The sequence below is a fragment of the Spermophilus citellus genome, assembly GCF_964194105.1.
Source record: "Spermophilus citellus genome assembly, chromosome: 3".
Classification (NCBI taxonomy): domain Eukaryota; kingdom Metazoa; phylum Chordata; class Mammalia; order Rodentia; family Sciuridae; genus Spermophilus; species Spermophilus citellus.
Window position 1 is genome coordinate 13,836,791 of NC_138184.1, and position 24,544 is coordinate 13,861,334.

The window sequence follows — 24,544 nt, forward strand, 5'->3', positions numbered from 1 at the left end:
ATATATATCCTAGTTCTAATTTAATTTAATCAGTTGATATACCTACATTGTCATGTTTTATAATGCCTAATGGGTTCTAAATGCATTTCCTAGTTTTCCATTTATTTTTTTATTTCCTGATTTCTTGACCTACACTGTTGAACATGCTAGAATTCTTCAGTTATGTTTTCGGTTCTACCCATTTTTTTCTTCCATCTGGGTGTACGTTCAGAGGATTCATCTATATTCCCTTCTAAAGTCCACTACAACTTAAGATCTTTCCCACAACTTTCTTTGATGACTATTTTTGACATTTAGAGAGTGATTAACTCCATTTTGATCCAATCCATAAATAAATATGAATCACCATTTATTTCAAAATCTTATTCATGGCACTTTTTTTCCTGGTGGTATATAAAGTATATTCACACCATTTGTGTTTTCATACATGTACTTGGGGTAATAATATCCATCTCATTCCATGAAAACATTGTTCTCACGGGACCTGATCTCATTTCTAGAGTCATAATTCCAGGCAATATGTCTTGACACTATGCTAACGTGTACCTGGGTTTAATGATAGATAAGGCTATATTGCTAAACTGGTGGCATATAATTCTTTACCATTTTTAATGTAAGGCCATTTATTAAAGTAAACAAGCCACTAGATAAAAAGGAACACAAATACAAACACAACTTTTCATAACCAAAAATAATTTAGAAAAGATCGTTGTAAAAGGTGTGTGTCAGATTTGCATCTGACTATGATGATGTTCATTCATAATTCTCAATGAATCTTTTTAAACTATGACATTTAAAAGTCTTTTCAGTGTATCTTTAAATTGTTTTCTCACATGTTCATTCAACACTGACTTCTGAAATTGGATCATTTTAAAAGACAAAGCAATTTTCCATCTGTGAGTTTCATTCATTCACTCAGGTTGAAGATACATGAAGTAAAAATGACAGTAAAGAACTGGGGGAGGGCATCAGGGAGAATCTGATAATTCACACTGTGATTTTTCTGCACACTAATGAAAGATAATTTCCACTTCTAGAACCTCAAGATATACCTTTTAAGAACCAAAATAAACCCAAGATACCTTGCAGACACTTCCCGAATCCTAAACAAACTGATGACTCTTTTACATAGGAAACTAGAAAGTTACGGCAGCAAAAGATTCTGCTGGCAATGAAAGTAGTAAACTGTGATTCAGTCTTTTTTTCATTTTCCCAACATACAAGACGCAGCCTTCTCAATCTTTCAGGAGTGCATCTCTTGAAAATAGTCCTTCATTTTGTTTGCCAAATGCTGTTTCTGAATTAGGTCTATCCTTGTAGACGGAGGTATAATGAAGACACAGGTACTGCAGAGAAGGCACAGGGGTACTGCCTGAACCTCACCACTGGATTGGTCAGTCTGAAGGGGTAGGATGCAGATCCAGGCACTGAGACATTCAATAGCAAAAAGCTCCATTTTCAGAGTTCCTGACTGGAGGCGGCATTAGATCAACTATGGACGCCTGTCCTTCCACATCTGGTTGTTGATAGAAGCTAAACCTACCATTGGAGTGCTCCATTCTAGTGGGTAGTGTTTTTCCATGGGAAAGAAAGCTCATGCTTAGATGATAACAGTCAATGGAACTATCCCAAACAAGAAAGGAACCATCTGGAACATTGGCTAGCTTCCCCTCTGGTCCCAGCATGTGATTGGCCCCAGTACCAGGCTTATTTTGCAGGTTTCTTCAGCTCCTCTGTAAGGATTGTCACAACCAGGGGACCACTGCTGCGCACAGTCATAAACTATTGCAACCCAGGGGCAGAGTTAGGATCAAAACTCAAAGAACAGCACATACATTCAGCCACATGGGCATCTGCACCAGTGAGCCCAGTGAAGTCCTTTGGATTTAACTAGTGTGCTTTAGAGTAGCAATGGTGAGAGTGAAGGGAACGCCTCATGACACTCTGGGTCTCTGTAACATGACTCCTGTGGTGCCAACCAACAAGCCATTCACTGACTGGTCCACAGAGATCTCTGGATCAGCCACTAGGCCCTGGTCAACCTGAATCTACATTGATTTTGATGCCACTTAGGTAATTTCTCATTTTATTCGATTTGTATTTAATTGTTCTGCTGCATTTATGTTCCTATTTAGATTTAAACCAAGTCCACACCGCCTGGGCGAGTAGAGCTTTCATTCAAATTTTCATAAAGAGAAAACCTTTTTTTAAATTATCTTTCCCAGTTATTCTTTGTGGGGAAAAAACATGGCCAAGTTGCCTTTTCAACATGTATTCTCAGCTTCTTAAGAGCAGAGTTGGCTTGGAGTGGAGACAGACCCAGCCTGAAACATCAAGCTCAGGGTGACGATGTGTCCTCCCCTCCTATTGCAGATGGAGCCAATATTCCAGCAAACTTCAGAGTTTAAACTGAACACCAATGGATGGTCCTTCAGTCCAGGAGGTCAGAGTGCAAACTGGACTTATGGGATAAAATGAAGGTGACTGCAAGTCTGTGAGCCTTCAGAGGATCTGAGGACGAATCCCTTTCCTTATATTTTCCTACTTCTAGAGGCTGCCCACATGCCTGGACACCTGGGTTCTGCATCCACATTCAAATCCAGCAATGGCTGAGTGAAACCCCACACATTGCACCACTCAGGCACTGACTTTTCTGCCTCTCATCTACATCCAAGGATCCAGGGACACGTTGCACTCTGAGTATCCTCCCTTTTTATTTCCTATGAATCCAAATTTGATTTAATGAGCCCTTTCCTAAAATACACATCCATAGGCCTGATGACCTTGTGCCAAATGTGAGCACAGAAGGGCGTCATTCCTGAAGGGGAAGGATGGGGAGTGAATCCAGGAATATGGCCTGGATCAGGTGAGTCCTGACACCTGGGAGGTCTTCCCTTCTAACCCTATTGGCTACTCCATCAAGCCCAAAAGAAATGTTCTGGGTCCCACTGTTATTTTCTGGAATCATTTTCATTATCTTTGATTTAAGAGCATAAAAATCAGTGCTTTGTGAATTGTGAAGCTGGTCCTTCCTCTCTGGACTGGAATATTCAGGACTTGTATTCAGCTGGCTCTGAACCTGGAAAGCCTAGACACCTGTGCAGACTCCTGCCTGTACAGTCAGCCCACCTCTCACCACTCACCTCTGTAACTACACACCTGATGCTCTGTCTACACTGCACCTTCAAGAGTGAGGACAAATGCCAGGACAACATCAGTGGAACACATTTGGGGGGAGGGAGGTCCTGTCCACAGCCCCCAGTGAAGGTGCTCAGGACTCACATGGGCTCAGGACTCACAAGGAAATGTGTGTCTGCACTTGTCTGTGTAGACAAAGAGACTCTGTATCACTTACTGAGGAAAAGCTCATGGGGAAAGACAAGGATCAGTTGAGATCAAGTCCAGGGAGAAAGCACACCATGAGCCAAGTGCCCCAGGGGAAGGAGTGTACATATTTGGGGGGACAAAAAAAACGTGATGCAAAACTGGCTACATGCACAATTACCTTTCTAGTTTTTTGTTGTTGTTGTTGTTTGTTTTTTTGTTTTGTTTTGTTTTCACCCATGGAAACTCAATTGCTCTGAGAATAGACAACAATGCAACAATTAATTTAATGAGCATTCATGAGAATTCAACCTCCCAGGCCCTGGAAATAGTAAATATGCCCCTTGATCCTCTCACCCACAGCTCAGCTCTGCCAGGAATGAGAGGCTTCACCTGGACCTTGAAGAGCACCACACCTCACGCCTCCCCCGCCCTTCATCAGGGCTGAGCTGACCCTCATCACCCAGAGAAGGAGGAGCAGGAGCTCACCACCCCCAGGGCTGCTGCTGTAGGAGCAGGTGGGAGGCAGCACAGCCTCACAGGATGAGCCTTGGTGGCCCAAGTGGGGACACTACAGTGAATAAGGACCCTCACTTAGAGCCATCTGTGCAGTCAGCTCCCGTCTCTCTCGACTTCTCTACTTCCTGTCTCTCTGGTGAAACCCCATTCCGAGGCTCTCTCACCGTCCTTGTTGAACAAGCCTCAGCGTGTCTCAAGTTTCCTACACAACAGCAGCAGCATGCAGGTACCTTCATCCTTCTCCACCAAAGACGCTCCATTTTTTGTCTTTTAATGTTTTCATTGTTTCATTGACAGAAATTAAAGTATAATACATTATTGACCACAGGTGATTTTTGTAACATAGATCTAGTAATAAGAAGAATGAAATTTGGGGGCCCATACCATTTAATTTAGTTGAAAGTTAACATTTTTTAATTTCCCTTTTCATGAGTGCGTCATCATGACTTGATGGTATCAGTGTTCGTTTTGTTTTTTGTTGTTTTTTTTTAAGAGAGAGACAGAGAGAGAGAGAGAGAGAGAGAGAGAGAGAGAGAGAGAGAGAGAGAATTTTTTAATATTTATTTTTTAGTTTTCGGCGGACACAACATCTTTGTTGGTATGTGGTGCTGAGGCTCGAACCCGGGCCGCACGCATGCCAGGCGAGCGCGCTACCGCCTGAGCCACATCCCCAGCCCCTCAGTGTTCGTTTTGACATGACAAGCATGGAATATAATTGCCCCAATTCAATCCCCAGTACTTCCCGTTTTCCTCTCACCTTCTTCTGGTTCCCTTTCCTCCTCCTGTCTCCCTCTATTTATGTATATACTTTGTAATTTGCACATTATTTGATGCATATCTGTAATGCTCCCCATCTTGACCTCTTCTACTTACTCTTTCATGCACTCTCTCAAGAAGAGACCTCTTTTCTGTGCATCAGCACTTGGACATTCATTCATCCATTCTCCATTACTACGTGCTGAGCCTAACTTTTGTGTCTCCCTCACATCTGAAAAATTGGGGTAAGTAAGATCCACTTTGTAGAGGTAATATGAGGATTTAATTAATAAGGATGTGCTCGAGAACAATTTAAGTAATCTCTTAACACGTAGTGCGCATCCATACCTCTTCATTTGTCTCATTGGATTTCATTAACACAATTCTGTTTATGTTGTATGAAAAATAAACAAAGATAAAAATGAGCTAAGGTATATTAAACATAGTGTGAGGACTGGACAGATATAGGTCCTGGAGAAAGTTCTAGCTCTTATTACTCTTATTTGTTGGGTATTTACAATATTCCTGTCCCTGTCAGGTAGTTTTCAATGGAGTTAATATTTGACATGTTTGAGACCTATTTTCTAACAGATTTGACTGCATTTGGGGATGCCCCCTTTTTATCTCTTGTAAGTTCCTTTTTTGTTAATTTTTATTTTTAATAATTTGGCTTTGCAGAGAGGTTACAAAGAGAATACTGAGTTCTCATTCAGTGATGGACATGTTTAGAGCTAAAAAATAGGAGCCCTATTTGCAAGACATTCTGAATGTTCTCTGTGCTCCTGATGCCACCTGGAGTGGCTTCTGCTCTTTGCATCTTAGTGTTGTATCCGTTGCCTTAGCAAAATCGCACTCAGTTAAAATAGCCTCACAGCTACCCTAGATCGTCTGCAGTCAGTCCCTTCTCTGAAAACAATGGGTGTTGCCTTCAGTGCCTGGTTTCTTTTGCTCCTTGTATGGCACTGACTCAAACTTCCAATGTACTGGTAAACATTAATGATGATAGACTTAGTTTTCTTCTTTACCTAAAGCAGAATTCTGGTGTTACTCCTGCCTCGGGGCCCTGCCAGGGCATTTGTGGTGGAAATTTTGTAATTTATTTCATTCTTCCTTTGGTTATTGAACTAGTATTTCATCAACTTTGGATAGTTATTTTCCCAGAAATAAGTTTTGTTATGAGAGAATTGCATTCTCTTCTCCTGGAGTTATAAGGAGTGTAAGGTTGAGCGTTTTCTTCACTTTGTGTTCATTTTTCTCGTTCCAACTGTAGGCATTTCTATTCTTCCTCCTTTTGTCCATTTCATCAGAATTCTGTCTCATTTGTGAAATTTATATGTGGACACTAATGAATTAGTTACGGAGTTTATTTTATCAGTTCCAGAGTCTTTCTTCTTTTTAATTTATCTACTCTGCTTGGATCTTTATTTTCTCCTCCTTTCTGCTTTAATTAGTTTTGCCCTATGATGTTTTATTACCAATGTCTTTAAATTTTAAAGTTGGTATTTCCTAAGGACAGAATAATAAACTAGACAGTGACTCTTAAGCCTCACGCGGTGGCAAATGCCAATAATCCCAGCGGCTCAGGAGGCTGAGACAGGAGGACTGAAATTGATAGCCAGCATCAGCAAAAGCAAAGCACTAAGCAACTCAGTGAGACCTGATCATTGAATAAAATACAATATAGGGCTGGGAATGTGGCTCAGTGGTCGAGTGCCCCTGAGTTCAATCCCTGGTACCGGCCCCCCAAAAAAAGAAGGATTCATGTTACCACTCAGTAATGGTCTCTGCTATGACTTTAGTGAGTCTTTATTTGCTTTTTCTTTTTTTTTTTTTCTTTTCTGGTGCTAGGGATTGAACCCAGGGTTTTGTGCATGTGAAGAAGCACTCTACCAACTGAGCTATATCCCCAGCCAGCCCCGCTTGGTGAATCTTGAGGATAACTTTTCTTATGTAAGCATGTGTGTCATTACAAACATCTATTTGCTGATTTAAATTTCTCCAACCCAGAAAAGCTGACCAAGTATGCACTCACAGCAGTGTCTTCCATTTCTCATGATGGAATTTTGCAGCTACTGTTTTTAACAAGGACTTCTAAATGACTTCAGAGAAGATGGGATCTTATTCGACATTTCCCTTTCATCATTAATGGTAAGAATGAAAATCTCAAGCATTTAATACCCTTTGTATATTTCCTTTCACAAATGTCTAATATTCTATGCCCTCTTCCCAGAAATGCATTAGTCCCTCTATAATTTATCATTAGGACTTTATAAATCTAAGATATTAACTTTAAACAAGGTGGTTATTTATTTTTGTGTCTTAACTATCTACATGTCACTTTTTCTCCTTCAGATGTTTTCAATCCAATCACTGAACTTTTCTTACTTATATAACCCAAAAAAATGTTAATTCAGAAATATTTTTACTTTCAATGGTAATACATGTCCCTGTATAAATTTATATTATTCATATACTTATATATGAGGTATAGGCATTAAGTTAGTTGCTATTGTTTCTTGTTCCACATCAAATGTTTGAAATTTATTTGAGAATATACAGATTGGATTTAACATTATATTTTCAAAATAGTTAATTAACCATGACAGGTTTATTGATATCTTTAAGTAGCCTCTCTAAATGATCCAGGAATAAAAAATGCATGTTAATGGCATTAAAATTACATATTGAATATAAACACCTGAATATGAGAGTGAGCATCACATTAGGTGGCAAAACTCTAGGGTTATAACGCCCTTAAAAGAAAGGAAAAAGTAGAAGAATTCCCTATCTTAAACAAAACCTTCACAAGGATCTGGATTTTTGGAAACCAATCAATGAAACCAAAATGAGAGATGACATGTTACAAATTAATATCAGTTAGTCAAAGTAGACTTTTAGAAAACATCATAAAATTAATGATAAAACCAAGAAAAATTGCATGACACCTCATGAATGAAGAAAATAAAAAGATTTCTGCATATCATAGCAATGGTGGATATATAATGTGGGGAAAATTATTCTTAAGAGCATTAAACCTGAAATACACTGAATATTATTTACAAGTAATGGACATAATCTAATTTTCATTTTAAAAAAAAGTTCAGAAGCGTTTGCCCACAAAAGAAATACAATGTCTAGAGGTCAATTCCTGTTCTTGGAACAATCATCTGAACATTGTAAGATGTCAGTTGTTTTCAGATTGTTTTATAAATTTGAGGGGATTTCTAATAAAATTCCAGACATACTGTTCTTACAAAAGAGCCTAGTCATTCTTAAATTCATGTATGAGTATAGTCAGGTGAGAGGAATAAAATGACAGTGGAAATAATACTAAATGACTTGTCATACTCAACTTTCAAATATGAAGAGAGTCAATTTTTTTAAAAATGGGACCAAAGATCTCACAACCTGATAAACGGTCATTTTTAGTCATTTATTTATAAGAATGTGACAAAGGATATACCTGAATTTTTAAAAACTGACAGAGGCCATTTACATCTGAAGAGAAGAACATATGAAATTAAAATTAATCCAAACTACATTTGCCATAAAGAAGATGCAGAAATAATGTCAGTGTCCAGAATGGGCAGGATTTGAAGAGCCATTTCCACGTGGTGGAATAAGTGGATGTGATGGGAATCAGATGATGAAAAATACCTAAAAGATTCACTTTTACATTTAGAAATGCTAGGATTTCTTTATTTAGAAAAACCCTTGTTGGTTGGATTCATAAAAAAAAAAGGGGGGGGTAATTCAGAGGAAATGGAAACAAGGCTTAATGATAACAATGCTTTTTATGTGTGTTATCAGAAGGGCCACCAAAGGTCGGGAGACACACGTAGAAATTCCAGAAAAGCAGAACAGTAAAACAACAAGCCTTCCAATGCCTCACAGACCTGCCTGGAGCTAGGACGCTCTCATAACACCCCAGAGCAACCAGAAGGGATGCTGGGGAGGGAGGACTGCTTAGGGAGGCTCAGGCACAGCAGCCATGGTCCTCCTATGGGTGTGAGCCTCCGAATCCCCAGGGGGCTTGTTAAAACACAGAGTGCTGGGCCTGCACCCATAATGGGAGGCTCAGGGTCCTGAGAGCCAGAAGATGCACATTTCTAGCAAATTCCCAGGTGACAACCAATGGAGAACCATTGATCTAGAGCCAGTATCTTCGAGTAACAATGATAATTGCAACTTGTCAGCAAAGAGACCCGATCATAAGACAAAACAAATGATTTCTTGAGTTCCCAAGGTGTCAGTAATAGACACTGGGTTCATCCTGGGGAATCCCTATTTGGAGGGAATTTGGAGTTCCTTCTCTTCCTCCTGGGAAAACACACCAGCACCATGGAAAGAGGAAACCAAACAGGAGCTGGCATCTTCATCCTCCTGGGATTCACAGATGACCCTGACCTTCAGTTCCTCCTCTTTGGCCTACTTCTGGCCATGTACCTGGTCACAGTCACAGGGAACCTGCTCATCATCCTGGCTGTCATCTCAGACTCCCACCTGCACACGCCCATGTACTTCTTCCTCTCCAACCTGTCCCTGGCTGACATTGGCTTCACCTCCACCACCATCCCCAAGGCTCTCAGGAACATCCAGACTCACAGCAAACTTATCACTTTTGCAGGCTGCGTCTCACAGATATATTTTTTTGCTTTGTTGGCATGCCAGGACAATTTGCTCCTGACAGTGATGGCTTATGACCGCTTCGTGGCCATCTGTCACCCCCTGCACTATGTGGTCATCATGAGCCCACAGCTCTGCAAGCTCATGGCTCTGGGGTCCTGGTTCACTAGTGTTCTAGGTGCCCTGCCTGGGGCATTGACCATCTTGAGGCTGTCCTTTTGCACCAACATGGAAATCCCTCACTATTTCTGTGATCTTCCTGAAATCCTAAAGCACACCTGCTCTGACACACTCATCAACAACATAGTGGTGTACTCTGTGGCCATCGTCCTGGGTGTCTTCCCTCTCACTGGCATCCTCTTCTCCTACTCTCAGATTTTCTCCTCCATCCTGAGGATCTCATCAGACAGAGGCAAGTACAAAGCCTTCTCCACCTGTGGGTCTCACCTCCTGGTGGTCTCCTTGTTCTATGGCACTAGCCTTGGGGTCTACCTCAGTTCTGTAGCCACACTGTCTTCTAGGATAAGTATGATGGCCTCAGTGACATACACCATGGTCACCCCCATGCTGAACCCTTTCATCTACAGTCTGAGGAACAGGGACATCAAGGTGGCCCTGGGGAGAGTCCTCAGCAAGATGGTGCCTCTCAGTGAAAGTGTTGAAGCACACCTCTCCTGAGTCACAGTGTGCAACATAGTGGAGACAAGAGACCTCACCCCTTCCATCCAAGGTGACTACCTCTGCTCTGTGTATTTCATGACAAATTACTTTTGGCATCTTCCTTTGGGCTCATTCCCATAGATTGTTTAGAATGTACCATAGTGGATCACCTGTGCACTATCTAGTTGATCATTGTAATTTTGTATGAAAACAGCTGGGCTTTTTATTGCAATTTCATTTCAATCGCTGAGGTATGGACATTTGTACTTTTGTTGATATGTAATTCTAGCATATGTTGATGAGGCACAGTGTGATATTTCAGGGTATGTGTACAATGTGTAGTGATGAAATCAAGGTCATTGCCATTTCCATCTCCTAAAACTTTTATCATTTCTTCACACTCCTCCCTTCTAGTTTTCCAAAATTATGTAATAAATTGTTATGAACTATTGTCCTTTACAGTGCTGGAGAACTTTAGAAATCATTTCTCTTATGATACTGGACACACACCCTCTATCCAACCTCCTCCTCACCCTGCCTGACTTCCAGGGACCACTGCTGTACTCTCGACATCAAATTCATCCCCTTCCTCACATGAGCAAGAACTTGCAGCCGTTGCTTTCTGGTCTTTTGGATTGACATGTGTCCTCAGAAGCGATGGGATGTGTGCCCCCAGTACTGAGTGAATGCTGTCTTGAAAACTCATTTACAGGAATGTTTTCTGAGGTGATACAAATACAATAACTCAAAATCTTGCCCTTTATATGAAACGTACACTGTTTCCCATCACACCAACTATGTGGAATTTTTCTACTCATCCTCTGTACAGATTCCTCAAACTTGAGAACTGGGTCTTTCACATCTTCACCACCACAATGCCTCATCCTGTTGTTGGAAAGTGAATACTTTTTTGCTCAGTGAATATTTATCATATGGAGTGGAAATTAGCTGTTCAGATGATCAAGTATAAAATAGAATCTAGAACAGAAAATACCAAGTTTTAAATTAAATAAAAGATTTCAAGCTGGAAAAGAAATTCAAAGTTACTAATGCAGATATAATTACAACAATACTCAGTATGTACCATAACTATTTCCATGTTTATACACATCACATCACTGGGTTTCACAGTATCTCTTTTATGTGACATATTTGTCCATTTGCATTACTCTAACAAAGTGCCAGAAACTAGGTACATTATAAAAAAGTCTATTTATCTCATAATTTGGGAATCTATAAAGTCCAGTTAGCATGACTCTGGTCTGGTGAGGGGGCCTTCATCCCATCCAGGCGGATGGAGCTGTGCCAGGAGCCCTCCCAAGAGGGAGAGATCATATGAAGAGACAGGATCCCAGAGAGATATGGGGGAGGGACAAGTCCTGCTCTTTTATCACAACCACGTACTCAAGCTAAGATTGGTATGACGTCACCAGGTGATGCAAACTTCTGAGATCACATTTATGTGTGGTTGGTGAGGGACCAAAACAGGTTATGCAGGGCACAACTGTATCCTAAGTTCACTTCCTGTTTTAGTGAGCTTTTCCTTGCTCTGAACAAAAGGACTGACGAGACTATTTAGAGCATGCAGAGTTTATTTTGGCTCCCAGTTTCAGAGGTTCTGTCCATGGTCAGATGATTCCACAGATCTGGGCCTGAGGTGAGGGCAGACACCATGGTGGAAGGGGGAGCAGGAGGAAAGCAGCTCAGGCAGGGCAACCAGGAAGCAGAGAGAGCTCTGCTCCCCAGAAACATGATGTAAACCCAAAGGCAGCTTTGACCTGGCTCTTCCAGCCACAGCCTACCAGCCTACAGTCATCACCCAGTTGATCCATTTTAAGTGGATTAATCCACCAGTTAGGCTACAGCATCATGATCTAATCACTTCACCTCTGAACATTCTTGCCTTGTCCCCCACCTGACCTTGGGGGGTCACCACAAATCCAAACCACAGTACTGCCTTGGATCGTCAGTGAAGCTGAGCACCTTCTCATGGTTTTGTGTCTTTCTTCATTCCTGCTTCACTAAAGTACAGCCAGCACGGTGGCACGTACTAAGGGGACAAGGTGGTATCTTGACAGACAAGCACAGTGTTTCTAAGCTCCTTGCATTTATTCTTTCTGTATTTTTGGCTCACCTCCTTGGAACATATAGCATAATATGTGTTTTTATTCTAATTGACATTAAACAGTTGATATATCTACTTTGTCATATTTTATAATGACAAACGTGGTCTGAATACATCTTCTGGGATCCCATTTGTTTTTCTTTTCTTATTTCCTGACCTGCATTTGTTTAATGTGCCTAAATTTGTCAGCTGTGTTCTCAGTTCTATCCCTTTCTTTTCTTCCCTCTGAGTATATGTTCAGAGGATTCATCGACACTGTCTCTAAAGCCCATTACATTAAAGATCTTTTCTACAACCTGCTTTTATTATGATTTTTGGCATTAAGACAATAATTCAGTTTGTTTCAATCCAATTAATTTTAAAAATCTGAACAACATTTATTTCAAAATCTTTTTCTTCAACACTGACATTATACCACTTATAGAACTTTTAATTTTATTGGATTTGTATTTTCATATTCTACCATTGATGTATTTAGACAAAAGACAAATTCGCAATGTCTAGATGAATACAGATTTTACATAATTTCATAAAAAGATGGAAAATGTTCCATTTTGCTCCTTTGCTTGAAAACTACATTTCCCAATTTTCTGTGTGAAAAGCACACCTGAGGTGGATTCCAACATGAATTCTCAACTCTGCTTCGTAGACACCATGAGTTGGCATGGGGTCACAGTTGACCAAATTAAAACAAGAACATGATGATTGTGAGGTATGGTCACTTCCTCTTGTTGCTGGAGCCAATTACGACCCAAGATGGGGAGATTAAAAGAGCATCAAAGAATTATTTTACAGATCAGAAGACTGAAAATCCAAAATGGGTATCACTTGGATAAATTCAAGGTGTCTACATGGCTGTGTTCCTTCAGAAGGGTCTGAGGTGTTGTTATGGTTTGGATCTCAAGTATCTCCCAAAATACATGTGTTGGAAGCAGGATCCCCAGCGTAGCAAGGTTTAGGGGTGTAGCTTTTATCCAGGAACTAAATCAGGGGGCTCTGACCTCATCATGGGATATGATGAGGTGTCCCCCAAAGGCTCACATGCGAGGCAATTTTGCAAGAAAGTTTAGAGGGGAAATGATTGTGTTGTGAGAGTTGGAACCTAATCAGTGCATTAATCCCTGTAGGCAGATAAGGTAAGTTTGGAAGAGAGGAGTCATTGGTGGGGGTGGGGCCATATATTTTGCTCTTGGAGAGCAGAGGTATCTCCCTCCCCCCTCCTCCTTCCTAGTGCCATGTCCTGAGACACTTTCCTCCACCACACTTTTCTGCCATGGTCCACCACAAGTTGGGCCCAAGGCAATGGAGCCACTGTCTATGGGGTGACACCTCTGGAACCATGGGTCCCAGCATGAAGTTGTCCTCCTCTAAAATTGTGCTTCTCAAGTCTTTTGCTGTAGGTGGGGCCTGTGGAAGAGGTAGGTCACTGGGGGTGTGACCTGGAAGGGTTCATCCTCTCCCTGTCCCCTTTCATCTTCTCTTTCTCTCTGCTTCCCAGTTACCCTGTGCTGAGTAGCCTTCCTCTGCCACACCTTCCACCATGTCTCTCCCTGGAGGAGCTAACGATGAACAGAATCCTCTGACCATGGAGTTGGGTTGAGCACATTCCTCTTTGCAGTGATCTGGCTTAGAGACTGACACATGGTGACACTGGCACAGATGAGAGGAGCCTGGGTAGTGCCTATGGAGCTGAGACCTGAAACATAGGCATATGTGGAGGGTGGACAACTCTGGAGTCCAGGACAGTAATGGCACTGGTGCAGGGTGCAGCCACCTCCTCTGACACATTGATAACCATGTGTCACCTGTGGATGTTGTAAAGCAGGCAATGATCTAGGACTGGAGGGTCCAGGCCTCCACAGACTTACAGAAGCCTTGGTGTTCCTCAGGGAATAGCCCTCTGCAGCAGCTGACCCACTGTCCAGCATATGGTCACATGCACTCAGGTCTCAGCTCTGTGTATGAGAGTACAAACTACCTCACCATCACAAGTGTCCAGTATCTGAAATGCAGTCATGCCCAGTTCAGCCACAGGGCAGGATCTGGACGGTGGGCTCCTAATGGGCAGCAGCAACACCCTGGGAGTCAGGGCTCTGGAAAGAGGTGGGAGGAAACAGCACCTTTTCCAAAGTGACTCCACAGCAGTCAGTTCCTGAGGGGAAGAGAACATAGGAGCCAGATCTCCCTTTCTCAGTTCCCCAGGGGAAATAGTCATTGATGATGTGGAGGGCAGGAGGTGCTGGTGTCCTCTGTGGGGAGGCTGCTAGCAATTCTCATGGCTCCTGCTTCATGGGTGAAACCAATAGTCTCTGCTTATCTTCCTTGTTCCTAGCCATTTCCTGGCAGTTCCACAATCGTTTACAAGTTAACATTGTCCTTTTTTATCCAGCATGTGGATCACATTTCTTGATGGGCACTTGGGTCCACCTTGGGCTTTCCTGCTTTATGGAGAGCACCTCTGTCTGGCTTAGGTGAGCTGGTGAAGGCTGGGGTCTCCTGCTACACCATCTTGATGAGGTCATGACTGAAAGACCTTCACAAAATAGAAGGTTGGTTGTCCAGTGATTCCTCCATTCCAAAACCCAGGATCACTGCCAATAAAATTCTCACCCTCCCCAGTCACCTAAGAGTCTACCTGAGAAGGTCCTGCCTCCCACTCTGACTCACATCCTAATTCTTTAACCTGGATCATGTGCACACAGTGATTTCATGGCTCTTCAGTTAGAACCATAGATGTGGCCCTATGATCTACAACATCAGAAGGCAGAAGGGGAACTATGTGTCACAACACTCAGGACATTGCTACAATAAGCACATATGAATATTTCCTAGAGCAAGCATTCCTGATACATGGTCAGTGGAAACACTTGGCCACATTGTTCCCAAACAGGGGTCACTGCACCTTGCACTCTGTGAGCTCTCCCATGATTTCCTTTCTTTGAATCCAACATTAGGTTTCAACAGGCTGTTTCCTATTGGATGCTATTGTAGAGACTGGTGTCTCTGTACCAAGTGAGAGCAAGGGATGGCTTCGTCCTGAGAGGAGGCGGATGGGAAGTGGACCCAGGAACTCAGTGTGGACCAGGTGTGTGGCAACTGGAACACATGGGCATTGGGAACCCCATAGTAGGTCCTCCCTTCTGGTGAGGACTCACCCATTCAATACTGCTTCACACTAAACAGAGTCACCCAAAGAGTACGCCCTCTCTCCTACTATTATCATTTTCTGGAATTGTTTTTAAAATGCTCGATTTGGGGTATAAAGGTCAGTGCCTTATGAACTGTTAAAGATGGTCCATACTCTCTGCCCTGGAGAACTGAGGACCATGTTTCCAGCTTGTTGGTAAACATTGTCCTGTACGGCCAACCCACCTCTCAATGCACTTCCCTAACCAGATGCTTAGAACTTCTTCTGCACTAATGAAATGGTAAATATAGAAGCTTTAACAAGGTCATTGGAAGGGCAAGGTCATTGTAAGAGCTGTGTGTGGAGTTGGATGTGTCCTGTGCACAGCTCCTACTTGAGGTGCAGGACTCACATGGGCTTGGATACTGCCTGCTCATGCCCGGGAGAGACCAAGGAGCTCCATCTAACATTTGAGCAAATACTCATGGGAAGGACAATCATCAGTAGAGATCAAGTCCAGGGACAAGATGACATCATGAGGCAACAACTCCAGGGGAAGGACAGACATAGCTGGCAAACAAGATGGTCCCAGGGATGCAACACTAGCATCATGCACAATTACCTTTCTAGTGTTGGATCCTCATTCATGGAAACTCAATTGCTCTGAGAATAGACAACACTGCAACAATTAATTTAATGAGCATTCAGGAGAATTCACCCTCCCAGGCCTGGAAATGGTAAATATGCCCTGTGATCCTCTCACCCACAGCTCAGCTCTGCCAGGAGTGAGTGGCTTCACCTGGACCTTGAAGAGCACTGACGCCTGACCAAGTGTCCACTCGTAGCTGTGTCTCAACTGTTACTTGTCTTTCTCATGATGGAATTTTGTTGCTACTATTTTTAACAAGGACTTCTTAGAGAAAATGGGATCTTGTTATTCATTTCCCCCTCATACATAAACGGTAAGAATGAAAATCTCAAGCATTTCATACTCTTTGTACATTTCCTTTCACACATCTTTAATATTCTCTGCCCTTTTCCCAGAAATGCATTAGTCTTTCTATAATTTATCATAAGACTTTATAAATCTACTACCTGTACCTAACAAGGTTATTTTTGGGTCCTAACTATCTGCATGTCACTTTTTCTCCTTCAGATGTTTTCAGTGCAGAGTTCCAATCACTCCTGTTTTCTTTTCTTACTTGTACCAAAAAAAAAAAAATTTAATTCAGAAATGCTTCCACTTTCAATGGTAATTCATGTCCCTGTATAAATTTATTTTTTTTAAAAGAGAGAGTGAGAGAGGAGAGAGAGTGAGAGAGAGAGAGAGAGAGAGAGAATTTTTTAACGTTTATTTTTTAGTTCTCGGCGGACACAACATCTTTTTTTTTTTTGTATGTGGTGCTGAGGATCGAACCCGGGCCGCACGCATGCGAGGCGAGCGCGCTACCTCTTGAGCCACATCCCCAGCCCCTATAAATTTATATTATTTATATACTTATGATTTCTTTAGTTGTCTCCTAAACACATCAAATGTTTTAAATTTATTTGAAAATATATAGACTGAATTTAACATTATGTTTTCAAAATAGTTAATTAACCATGACACATTTATTGATATCTATAAATAGCTTCTCAAAATAATCCAGGAATAAAAAATGCATGTTAATGAAGTTAAAATTATATATTGAATATGAACACTTTAATATGAGATTGAGCATCACATTAGGTGGCAAAACTCTAGGGTTATAACGCCCTTAAAAGAAAGGAAAAAGTAGAAGAATTCCCTATCTTAAACAAAACCTTCACAAGGATCTGGATTTTTGGAAACCAATCAATGAAACCAAAATGAGAGATGACATGTTACAAATTAATATCAGTTAGTCAAAGTAGACTTTTAGAAAACATCATAAAATTAATGATAAAACCAAGAAAAATTGCATGACACCTCATGAATGAAGAAAATAAAAAGATTTCTGCATATCATAGCAATGGTGGAGATATAATGTGGGGACAATTATTCTTAAGAGCATTAAACCTGAAATACACTGAATATTATTTACAAGTAATGGACATAATCTAATTTTCATTTTAAAAAAAAGTTCAGAAACGTTTGCCCACAAAAGCAATGCAATGTCTAGAGGTCAATTCCTGTTCTTGGAACAATCATCTGAACATTGTAAGATGTCAGTTGTTTTCATATTGTTTTATAAATTTGAGGGGATTTCTAATAAAATTCCAGACATATTGTTTTTACAAGAGTTTGGTCAATCTTAAATTCATGTATGACTATAGTCAGGTAAGAGAAATAATTTTACAGTAGAAATAATACTAAACGACTTGCCATACTCAACTTTCAAATATGAAGAAAGTCAATTTTTTTTAAATGGGATCAAAGATCTCACAACCAGGTAAAAGGTGTCAAATTTTTAGTCATTTACTTATAAGAATGTGACAAAGGATATACCTGAATTTTTAAAAACTGACAGAGGCCATTTACATCTGAAGAGAAGAACATATGAAATTAAAATTAATCCAAACTATATTTTCCATAAAGAAAATGCAGAAAGAATGTCGGTGTCCAGAATGAGCAGGATTTGAAGAGCCATTTCCATGTGGTGGAATAAGTGAATGTGATGAGAATCAGATGATGGAAAATACCCAAAAGATTCACTTTTACATTTAGAAATGCTAGGATTTCTTTATTTAGAAAAACCCGTGTTGGTTTGATTTATAAAAGAAAAGTGGTAATTCAGAGGAAATGGAAACAAGGCTTAATGACAGCAATACTTTTTATATGTGTTAGCAGAAGGGCCACCAAAGGTCGGGAGACACACGTAGAAATTCCAGAAAAGCAGCACAGTAAAACAACAAGCCTCCAATGCCTAACAGACCTGTCTGGAGCTAGGGCGCTCTCATTCCCATGTGCCTGTGGCAGAACACCCCAGAGCAGCCAGAAGGGATGCTGGGGAGGGAGGATGCTTAGGGAGGCTCAGGCACTGCAGCTGCGGTCCTCCTATGGCTGTGAGCCTCCGAATCCTCAGGGGCTTGTTAAAACACAGAGTGCTGGGCCTGCACCCATAATGGAAGGCTCAGGGTCCTGAGAGCCAGAAGCTGCCCATTTCCAGCAGGTTCCCAAGTGATACCTAATGAAAAACCACTGACCTATATCCACTTTCTTCAAGTAACAATGATAACTGCAACTTGTCAGCAAAGAGACCCGATCATAAGACAAAACAAATGATTTCTTGAGTTCCCAAGGTGTCAATAATAGACACTGGGTTCATCCTGGGGAATCCCTATTTGGAGAGAATTTGGAGTTCCTTCTCTTCCTCCTGGGAAAACACACCAGCACCATGGAAAGAGGAAACCAAACAGGAGCTGGCATCTTCATCCTCCTGGGATTCACAGATGACCCTGACCTTCAGTTCCTCCTCTTTGGCCTACTTCTGGCCATGTACCTGGTCACAGTCACAGGGAACCTGCTCATCATCCTGGCTGTCATCTCAGACTCCCACCTGCACACGCCCATGTACTTCTTCCTCTCCAACCTGTCCCTGGCTGACATTGGCTTCACCTCCACCACCATCCCCAAGGCTCTCAGGAACATCCAGACTCACAGCAAACTTATCACCTTTGCAGGCTGCGTCTCACAGATATGCTTCTTATTTGTGTTTGGATGCCAGGACAACTTGCTCCTGACAGTGATGGCCTATGACCGCTTTGTGGCCATCTGTCACCCCCTGCACTATGTGGACATCATGAGCCCACGGCTCTGTCTGCTCATGGCTCTGGGGTCCTTGTTGGTCAGTGTCCTGGGTGCCCTGCCTGGGACCTTAACCATCTTGAGGCTCTCGTTTTGCACCAACATAGAAATCCCTCACTTCTTCTGTGATCTTCCTTCAGTCCTCAAGCTCGCCTGCTCTGACACACTCATCAACAACATAGTGCTGTACTCCGAGACCATCGTCCTGGGTGTCTTCCCTCTCACTGGCATCCTCCTCTCCTACTCTCAGATTTTCTCCTCCATCCTGAGGATCTCATCAGACAGAGGCAAGTACAAAGCCTTCTCCACCTGTGGGTCCCACCTCCTGGTGGTCTCCTTGTTCTATGGCACTGGCCTTGGGGTCTACCTCAGTTCTGTAGCCACACTGTCTTCTAGGATGACTCTGATGGCCTCAGTGACATACACCATGGTCACCCCCATGCTGAACCCTTTCATCTACAGTCTGAGGAACAGGGACATCAAGGTGGCCCTGGGGAGAGTCCTCACCAAGATGGTGCCTCTCGGTGAAAGGATCAATGCACATCTCCTCTGAGTCACAGTGTGCACCATAGTGAAGACCAGAGAGCCTTGCCCCTCCAGGCAACCTACCTCTGCTTGGTGTGTTTGTTTTGGGGGTGGGGGTTACCAGGGATTGAACTCAGGGACACTTGACCACTGAGCCACATTCCCAGCCCTATTTTGGATTTTATTAAAGACAAAGTCTCACTGAGTTGCTTAGCGCCTTGCTAAATTGCTGAGGCTGGCTTTGAACTCGAGGTCCTCCTGCTTCCGCCTCCTGAGCCACTGGGATTACAGGCATGTGCCATCGTGCCTGGCCTTCTTGGTGTATTTTAAGGCCACTCATTTTCACATCTTCCTTGGGGTTTTCCTGTCCTAAAAATTGTTCATAGTGTCAAATACTGTACCACTCTTTTTACTAACTAACCACTCATTGTAACTTTGTATGGACTCAACTGGACCTTTTCTATTATCTGCAATATTGATTGGTTTTTTTAATTTCTATATTTGTTATTGATATGGAATAATAGCACATATTGATGAGGTACAGAGTGATGATCAGTACATGCAAACAATGTGTAAGGATCAAATCGGGTTCATTAACATTTACATCTTGTTAACTTTAGCGTTTTGTTTTATTGTCAAGTTATGGACTCATTTCCTTTACCTTTTTATAAAATATATACCAAATTACTGTGACCTACTGCTGCCCAACTGTGCTGTGGAACATTAGAACGTATTTCTCTTGTATCACTGGATTTTATCCTCTTTATTGGGCCTCCCTCTATCCTGGTGTCCCCCCTACCCTTTGTAACTCCTGGGGACCTCTGTTCTACTGCTTCTGTGAAATCCCTTTGTTAGCTGAACACATGAACAAGAGCATTCTGGTTTTCTTTTTTTTTTTTTTTTCTGTCCTGGTGATGGAACCCAGGGGCTGACACGTGCTAGACCAATGCTGCTCCATGGACCTACATCCCCAGCCCCATTTTTGGAGACCAGCTCTCACGAAGTTGCCCAGAGTGGCCTTGAACTTGCAAACCTCCTGCCTCAGCCTCCTGAGGAGGTGGGATTGCAGGCATATGCCTCCATGCCTGGGCCTGTCGAGGGCCTTTTAATGAATCAAATCTTGTGTGTCAGTTATATATGCTCAGCAGTGATGGGTGTACACCTACTGTGTGGTAGTAATGTTTTCTGGAAACTCAGTTCCATTTCTGAGGTGATGCAAATAAACCTAACTCAAAGATTTTTCCCTTGTATCTGAATCTCTTTCCTTTTGTCAAATCAACCTTACTGAATTTATCGATTCATCCAAAATATGGACTCATGGGATTTCAGAGCTGTATCTTTTCCACCTTTTCAACTACAATGCCTGGTACTGTTCTTGGTAAGAAATTTATGCTCAGTAAATATTTGTCCAATGAGAAGTGAAAATCAGACAACTGAATTGTTATATATAAAAATCAAATCTGGATCAGAAAATACAAAGTTATTAATTTAATACAAGGTGTTGAACTGGAAAAAATGTAAAGCTATTTACATCAATCATCATAATACAATACTCTGTATGTGCTGGTAATATTGCAGTGTTTCATAAATCATCAAATTAAATTTTCCAGTAACTGGGCTGGGGTTGTAGCTCAGTGTTAGAGCACTTGCCTCATATGTGTGAGACACATACATAAAAATAAATAAATAAAATAAAGGTATTGTGTCCATCTACAACTAAAAATGTTTTTTTTAAATCTTTCCAATAACTTTTTTTTTGAAGACCACTCCTTTAGTACAGAATATTCATTTAAAAAATAAAAGTCCTAGCCTCGTACAGATGACCCTCTAAAGGAGTGGCCACCACAAGGTCTCTGCCTTCCCAAGAGATAGCCGATGCTTCTGGCCATTCATTTAAATAGCTGTCCCCTGGATGGGGCTGGGTCATGAGGGCAGGGCCCCTGCCACCTTCCTGGGGGACATTTGTGCTGTTTACACCTTTTCTGATTGTGTCAGTGGCCTGAAGCATGACTAACGGGCATCAGTAAACCTCGCTGAGAAAGCTGGGATGCGCGTGTGCTGGCACAGGAGGTGTGTGCTGGATGGGGGCTTGGCAGGTGGCATGTTAGGTCACTCCAGGATGTTGGTCACCAGGTCATCATCCCCATCCAGAGCGTCATCTCCTCTGCCTGCATAGCTGCAGGGTGCTCAGGATCATGTGGGGGAGCACCCTGGGAGGGAACAGGGGACAGGGCTGTTCCAGTGGCCTGGAAGGAAAGGTCAGCTCCCACCCACAGGGGCACCCACTGACTCCTGGGGTTTCTCGGGTGCTTCTCCATCATGAGCGTCAGTGGACTGGGCTCGGGTGGCTGCAGAGCCAGGTAGTCAGAAGGAACCCGGGAGAAGAGGGACAAGACAGGTCAAGTGTGGGGAAAGGCCCAGGGGCCTGAAGGGAAACCCTGTTGAGGAGACAGGGAGAGACGGGGGCAGGGCGTCCTGAAGAGGGCTGCTTTTCCTTTAGGAGCTGTGTGTCAGACAACTCGGGTCCCCTCTGCCTCACTGTTCTCTAAAGAGTCAGTGTCATCTGAGTCAGAAGGTCTCCATCTGCAGAAGTCGGTGGAAGAGGAAAGTCTTGTACCCAGACACCATCAGTAATCTCCTCTGGGCCTTCCTCAGCTCCTCCTGGAAGCACTCGTGTTCACAGATGATGCACTGAGCTTCTGGCCAACTTCACTGTATTATAATGATTGGCATTAGACAGGAATTTACCTTGATTTTGCTTCCAATTAACAATGAAGGATTCAAGCACTGTTTATTTCAAAATCCTTTCTTTCTGCATCAAGTATTGGGCACTTTTATATCCACTTCTAATTTTACTGGGTTTCTTTTTATTATTGGGCTGCATTGACATATCTATTTACATAAGCCAAGTTTGCAATGTCTTGAGGAATACAAGTTTTAAACATGTTATTAAAGAGAAGAATGAAGCTGGATACAGTGGTGCACACCTGTAATAGTAGTGAGTTGGGAGGCTGAGGCAGAGGATCACAAGTTCAAGACCAGCCTCAGCAACTTAACAAGGCCCTGAGCAACTTAGTGAGACCATATCTCAAAATTTTAAAAAGAAGGACAAATGTTTCTTTGCTCCTCTTTTTAAAAATTATCTTGCCCAGTTATTCTTTTTGAAAGACACACATAAATTGCTGACTGTTTTGTCTTGGGATGATGATTTAATAATAAGTTTGCTCACTGCCTAAGCTAAAGTAGTTTAATTTAAGGAACATTTTTTTGCTTGTGCCTGTTAAAAAGAAGAAATAAGTTCCAGTGTTCTGCAGCACAGTGGGGCAGTTATACTTCACAATGACCTACTGTGCACTTTATGAATAACAAGAAGAGAGGGGCTTAACGGCTTGAAACAGGAAGTGGTTCAAGTTTGTTCTTCCAGAGTTCAAGATCCTTCAACTTTTCTGCTCTACCATCTTTAATATGTGGTTCTCACCCTCATGGTCACCACCCTCGTGGTCACAAGATGGCTTCTATCATTGCAGCCCTTGTAACTACATCCCAAGAAGGTGGAGTCCACAGGGAAGCACAATGTTGAATCTATCCCAGCAGGCCTTATCATCTTAGCACATACTTGCTGGTTCAAATTGACATATATGCATCTCTTTGTCTGAGAGATTCCTCTGTTGACTGGCATCTACTCTGCCCATGGACACAGACAATCAATGCCCCATAAGTCACTCCTTAACCAAGGACTGACAGGAGTTGGTATATAACTTCCTTGCTCAATGAGTAAGATAACTCTGAAGGATGCATTGTACTGGTTCCAGGGTTCCCCAGTGGGAGCCCCAATGTCCATACTGGCCACTGGGTAAATAAAATAAATATACCTTTATGACTGTCTTCCATTCTCTGTCTCCCTGCTCTTTTCTAGGCTGAGATACATTTCTTGGGACAATTAGTGGATTTATTAATGGCCCTACCAAAGATATGTCCTCCTGGATCCTGTGACTGTGGCATCATTTGGAAAGGGGGTTCTAGAAGATTTCATTTTTAAAAAGAATTTTGATGAGAGACCACTATGGATTACCTGGAGGGCCCTAAGTCCTGCAATTAGTATCCTTATAAAATGCAAAAGAAAAGGACGAAGGAAAAAAGAAGGTTGTGTAGAGATAGAAGCAGAGGTTAAAGTGATGTGGCCACAAAGCGAAGAATGACTGGAGCCACCCGCAGCTAGAGGAAGTCAGGAAGGATCTTCCCCTGGAGGCTTTGGAAAGAGCATGATTAATACTGTAATTTTGAACTTCATTCTGGCCTCCAAAAGTATTACTTTAGAAAACAAGTGTCTGTTGTTGTAGGCCAGACAGATTGTGTTAATTTGTTACAGCAGACAGAGGAAACTGATACAGGCCTCAGAGAAGATTCTCGGATCATTTACAGGGTTAAAGGAACAGCAGCTGCTGTGTTGTGGCTCATCAGCTCAGTGGTGTGAAGTGGCACCAGGCTTGCAAATTCCCTCTGTTCTGTTCAGCTGCTGCCTCCTGGGCCAGGGGGTGTGTGTTTACCACCATGAAAAATGGCTCTGGGTTCTTCAGGATATGCCTATCATCAAAGGCAGAGGAGCAGAGTGGACACAAGCTCTGTTCGGGCTTGTGAGTGTCCATCTTTTGCTTGTGGCTTCCAGCTAGATCCTGACCTCCCCCACTTTATGTCCATCTTCCCTCCTTGTCATGAACCCAGAAAGCAAATCCTGTACCTTACAGATTCCCTCTGTGCTCAGGGGCAGATTTGTCTTGTTCTGTCCATCTCGGGGCAACTGAAAGGTTAGAAAGAAAATCTAATCCAATCCACAATCTCCCCAAAATGATCCATTTATTTTTTTAATTATTTTTTTTAGTTGAAGATGGACACAATGCCTTTAATTAATTTATTTGTTTCTATGTGGTGCTGAGGATTGAACCCAGTGCCTGACACGTGGGGGGCAAACACTCCACCATGGGGCTACAACCACTGATCCAATTATTTTTGAAAACCAGATTGCATGGCCCAAGAAGGACCATGTGCTAAAGGCTCGGTCCCAAGCTTGGTGTCCTTGGGGGGAAATTTGAGAGTTGAGGCCTCGCAAGAGATCACT

General features: G+C 42.3%; 2 protein-coding genes across 2 annotated transcripts; both read left to right on the plus strand.

Moving 5' to 3' along the window:
- Positions 1 to 8,940: 8,940 nt before the first annotated feature.
- LOC308644067 (olfactory receptor 7C2-like) lies at positions 8,941 to 9,903 on the plus strand (the record flags this gene model as incomplete). Its single annotated transcript, XM_081284762.1, has 1 exon — positions 8,941 to 9,903. The coding sequence occupies one exon, from the start codon at positions 8,941 to 8,943 to the stop codon at positions 9,901 to 9,903; it is 963 nt and encodes a 320-aa protein (XP_081140888.1).
- An 8,590-nt stretch (positions 9,904 to 18,493) lies between these two features.
- On the plus strand, positions 18,494 to 19,456 carry LOC308643295 (olfactory receptor 7C2-like; the record flags this gene model as incomplete). The annotated part of the gene is made up of 1 exon (XM_081283199.1): positions 18,494 to 19,456. One exon carries the CDS (start codon positions 18,494 to 18,496, stop codon positions 19,454 to 19,456), a length of 963 nt encoding a protein of 320 aa, XP_081139325.1.
- Positions 19,457 to 24,544: the final 5,088 nt, after the last annotated feature.